Here is a 5,005-nt window from a genome sequence, read left to right on the forward strand (position 1 = left end):
AGCCTAATGTCTTCTGAGAAGCTCCACCCAGCAGCTGATTCAGACTCATAGCAGACACCCACTGTCAAACAGTGGATGGGGCTTGGGAACTCTTATGAAAGAATAGGAGGAAGGATTGCAGGCTCAGAAGGGGGTAGGAGCTCCACGGGAAGACCAACAGAGTCAACTATCCTGAAACCTTGGTGGTCTCCGAGTGTGAATCACCAATCAAGGAATATACACAGACTTGCTAGATCTAAGCCTCCTGACACCTAAGTAGTTGGTGTACAGCTTAGTCTTTATGTGGGTTCTGAACAACTGGAAAGGGGGCTGTTCCAAAGCTGTTTCCTGAATGTGGGCTATGTTCTAGCCGGGCTGCTTGGTCGGGCCTCACTGGGAGATGTGCCTAACCTCATAGAGATCTGAAGTGCCAGGGTTGGGTAGATATACATGGGGTGGACCCATTAGCTCAGAGGAAAAGGGGAAGGAGGATGGGGTGAGGATTGTGCCAGGGGGTGACCATGAGGGGGGACAGTGAGTAGGATGTAAAGTGAATATGTAAAATATAAAATTAAATTTAAAAAATGAAAAGATAAAAAGAGAGTACTATGTAGGGTGCTTCTTGGGATGTCTGTTCTACTGGGAACATTGTAAGTCCTCCAAGTAGGATGGAGAGAAGTCCTGGCTACTGTGTTGACCTCAAATTTTAATGAGAGCACACAAAAAACAAACAATACAAACTTAAACAAAAAAGAAGATAAGTTTATTATAATGCACTAAATATCTAAATCTAGAGAAAACTGTTATTTAGCTCCTTCAAATTCAGCTCTCAGAAACTGATATGAAGGACACAATTGTGTGATAAAGAAATCCATAGGAGATATGTTGATAGTGTTCAATAATCCTTTTTATCTTTCCATCTACGTTTAGTACTTCAGATTCAGGGTCCAATTTATTATAACATGCAATGTGAGGAACTCCAATGAAAAATGAATCAGCAGTTCAGAGATGAGGTAGATACTGGGGTGGATCAACTCATAGCCTTGGATCTGGGCCTGAAAGGTATCCTAGTTGACCAGCCTGCCAGCTTTCCTGCACCCACAACGTCAAGGCTAGCTCCAGAACACTGCCACAGCTAGCTCACTCACCTGTCTCAGCTGGCAGGGCCACACAGAGGGGGCAGTTTTCCTTCTCACAGGCCCTTGGAGCCAGCTCACCTGTGCCATCACCACCACAGCTGGCTCTACTGTGCTGCCCAGGTGAGGTACAAGGACTGTTCTGTAGATTCAAAGCTTCAGGATCTCCATGACCTAAAGCAACAAAAGGGGTCCAGGTGAGAATCCACTATTGATGATGTAGCAGAAGCCAGAGGCCTCTAACCAAATCAATGACTCATTGCAATGAACATTTACAAATAAAGATGTTTGGACAAAAGCATTTATTGTGTGACACACTGTGACACACTGCAGGCAGCTTTCTTGGAAAGATTTTTATTTTTGTTGTTACTTTTTCTTTTGTTGCATTTTATCATTTGTTTTGTTTTTAAATTTTTTTGTTTTATTTTGAAGGAGGAGATTGCAAGGATAGGGGACTGGCAGCCAAGTGGGTTTGGAGTGCATGATGTGAAATTTCAAAAGAATAAAATGTTTAAAAATGAATCAAGGAACAGAAGACTGGGTAAGTAGTATAGAAATGGGTCTAGAACTAATATCAATGGTCCAATCTCTACTATTTCCCATTCTAAGCTCTATGAGTATTAGGCTCTTCATTTGAGAGGGAATCTGATAAATTATGACTTGGTTTGGATTTAAAATATTACCTATTTTCTTGTGTTTTGAGTATTTGCTCCTTGTCTAGTGACACAGTTTTGAAAAGTTGTGGAACCATTCAGAGGTGAAACATGGCTGGCTAAAATAGAGCCCTTTTAGGTTATAGCCTGCCATGGTACTGCAATGTCTCTCAGTTTCCTTGTCAGTTATAATGTAAACAGAAGGTACCTCATGTTCCTGTTCCTGCAATCTTGGACAAAGTGACCCCATCATGCCTTCCTCACTTCAGTGGATTGAAATCCCTTGTTTCTATTATATATATATATATATATATATATATATATATATATATATATTCAGTGATGAAAAAGTAGCTAATATAAATGTTCTCATATAAGACTTCATGGAAAAGAGCATTATGAAAGCCTCAGTCATAATGGTTGGTATACTAGTGGTATTTAATAAATTGAAGGTATTATAATTATTTTGACCAGTGACCCTACTGTAAGTTTACAATATGTAATTTTTAAAATAATCAACATATTCCATAGAACATGAAGTTCTATAAGAAGTGGAATTTTACATAAACCAAAACACTACTAAATAAGCAATCCCCAGTCATTTTCTCCTGGGTGCTGTTACTCTTTTAAAATGGACAAAATGGGTTTATTCTTAATAATGTAAAAATTCCTATAATTTTGACAAGAAACAATTTTTCACTTTAAATCAGATATACTTTCATTAATTCTATCTTTATTAAACTATTAAGCAATAATTACTACATACAATTCAAATCATACTAAAGATATCCTATTTAAAAATCTCTCTTAAACTGCATACTTTTTTACTTCACCCCTCCTGGGTCATGAATGATTCTGAATAATCCAGTGGGTAATCTACTGGGTAATCTAGTGCCTTCTGAGTCTCTTACTGTTACCTATAAAAATAACCCCAATTTTATTTGCAAATAAAGCCTTAATTTATTAACAACATTAAACTGCACAGAAGTGGGGGTCAGGGATGGGCACTTTCAACCTTCTACATAAAAATTAGGTCTAAGTAAACAAAATCACAAAGTAACAGGTAGAGTTTTACATTCAATTTTTGGATGTCAGCTGTGGGGTGAAGCATGTACAGCTCTGACTAGATCATAATTCTTTCTATATCAAAACTTAAAATTAACATATTGAGGACATTGACATTACCACAGCTACATTATTGTCCTTCAGGACATGTACATTTAACAGGATCATAAGGACTGACTTATCTGTAAACAGTATGTTTCATTTGTCTTTAACCTATTAGAAGGTATACTACCATAATCAATACATTTATAAGAGAACAGACTATAGGTTGTTTAATCTAGAACCCTGGGTAAAATAAAATAATTATTGAAAAATAATATATGCTCAGATAAGTTTTGGGTAATAAAAGAGAGCACAAATTGAGGCAAACTTTCTTGAATTTTATTACCCTTGGCAACTATAAAATAAACAACTCCACATAGAGCATGTAATTTTACTGAGAAATGGAAAGGTACAAAGAAAGTAATTAGAAAAAGAAAAAAAAAGAAAGTAATTAGAACAAAGCTGTTTAAAAGGTAGAAGCTTGGAAAACGCATGTTTTACTACAGATAATTGTACAGATAGATGGGATTATTTCCCAATTAGTTTTGTTATGACAATGCTCTTATTATTAAATTTGTGAATGGTATTAAGTTGAGATTTTGAAACTAAACAACAATGCTTTTAAGTATGAGTACATTCAAATGCAAAGGGCAAACAATGTAGAAAATGGCATGGTGCTTATACAAATTAGAACTATGCAGCTAAGACTCTCCCTTCTCCCTATATCAACCTAGGTCATACATCTTTGATCTCTGACTGTACTAGACATGAGAGAAGTTGCTGCTTGTGTCACTAGAACTTTCACAAGAAGTAGAACTCAGGCCACCGTGCTCTAACAGCATGGTAAAGGTTCTCTCTTCTTCTTCTATCAGTGCCTCTTCATACTGAGAAGGGAACGCAGTAGGGTCTGACCCATGAACCTTAGCTACAAATTCTAACACTCTCATCTTACTAGTTTCAGCTTTAGCCCGTAGTCCCCACACATATTCATACTGTATGGGATCACTATTGGCTATTGGCTGGTATGCCAGGTATTGCTCCCTCACAAACTCATCAGTTATCAGCTCTCTAGGGTCACCAAACATGAAATGTGTCATCCCAGCATAGATTCCCATTGGATTCAATACTTCCCAAATCTCCTCTTCAGTGGCACTGTCGCCTTTCATGAATACTACACCCAGGATGAGTATCAGGAGACCAGTTTTAGGAAAGCTGTACTCATCATTGCGCATCCCATCATAGGTGAGACCTAATTTGATAAAGAGAGCATAGCAATGGTTGACAGGATCTACTTCCTTCACATCCAGCCCAAAGACCATCTCCATGCGCTCAGAAGCTCTCATGAGGATATCATGAAAATGATCTTTATCTTCTTTGACAATGAGTGTCATTATATCATGCATACTCATCATCTCTTTCACCTGATACTTGTACAGCATGTAATTCACCAAGAAATCAACTTTCCCATCTATAGTCATCACAGGTAAATCTGTGCTATCTGACTGATCTGGTGGAATGACTGGGTTACTCTGCACTTCTTGATTACCAAGATCCTCAGCAGACTCGCTTGAAGAGTCAGAGGGATGCTGAAGACCCCTAGAAGTACTGGGTGTCTCATCTTCAGGATCATCCTGGTTGCTAGCCATAAGAAGTTGAGAAGAGGAACATGGTTCCTCCACATCCTTGGAGACTTGGGTCTCCTCACTGGTCTGGTCCTTCAGACTAGTAGCCATAAGATGAGATGAGGAACATGGCTCCTCAACATTGACGGAGGCTGCTGCAACCTGTAGTTTCTGGGTCTCTTCACAGGTCTGGCCTTGGTCAGCTGCACATTCTTCTGAAGACTGAGACATGGTGACTGCGTAGACAGGAAGGCAAAAATGAGAAAGGGAGAGTGTAAGGGCAATCAGCTAGTAAAATCAGCTATAGCCATAATGAGAAAAGCCACTTCCAACAGACCCGTGAAAATTATTTTATAAAGGTTCATAGGGAAGACCTGATATGGGAAAATAAAAGACTTGTTGAGTGCTAGCCAACCCAACATGAAATTATTAGAGTGGAGAGTAGATACATATTTGGCTTTGTAGTACCCACCCCTTTTCCAAATTTAAAAAAAAAAAAGTTCCATAA

At 38.4% G+C, this 5,005-nt stretch overlaps 1 protein-coding gene across 1 annotated transcript; it reads right to left on the reverse strand.

The window, feature by feature from the left end:
• Positions 1–3,636: 3,636 nt before the first annotated feature.
• Mageb16 (MAGE family member B16) lies at positions 3,637–4,728 on the reverse strand. Its single transcript, XM_021188833.1, has one exon. It carries the CDS (start codon positions 4,726–4,728, stop codon positions 3,637–3,639), a length of 1,092 nt encoding a protein of 363 aa, XP_021044492.1.
• Between the last annotated feature and the right edge of the window lie 277 nt (positions 4,729–5,005).

This window comes from Mus pahari, chromosome X (assembly GCF_900095145.1).
Source record: "Mus pahari chromosome X, PAHARI_EIJ_v1.1, whole genome shotgun sequence".
In the NCBI taxonomy this organism is placed as follows: Eukaryota; Metazoa; Chordata; class Mammalia; order Rodentia; family Muridae; genus Mus; species Mus pahari.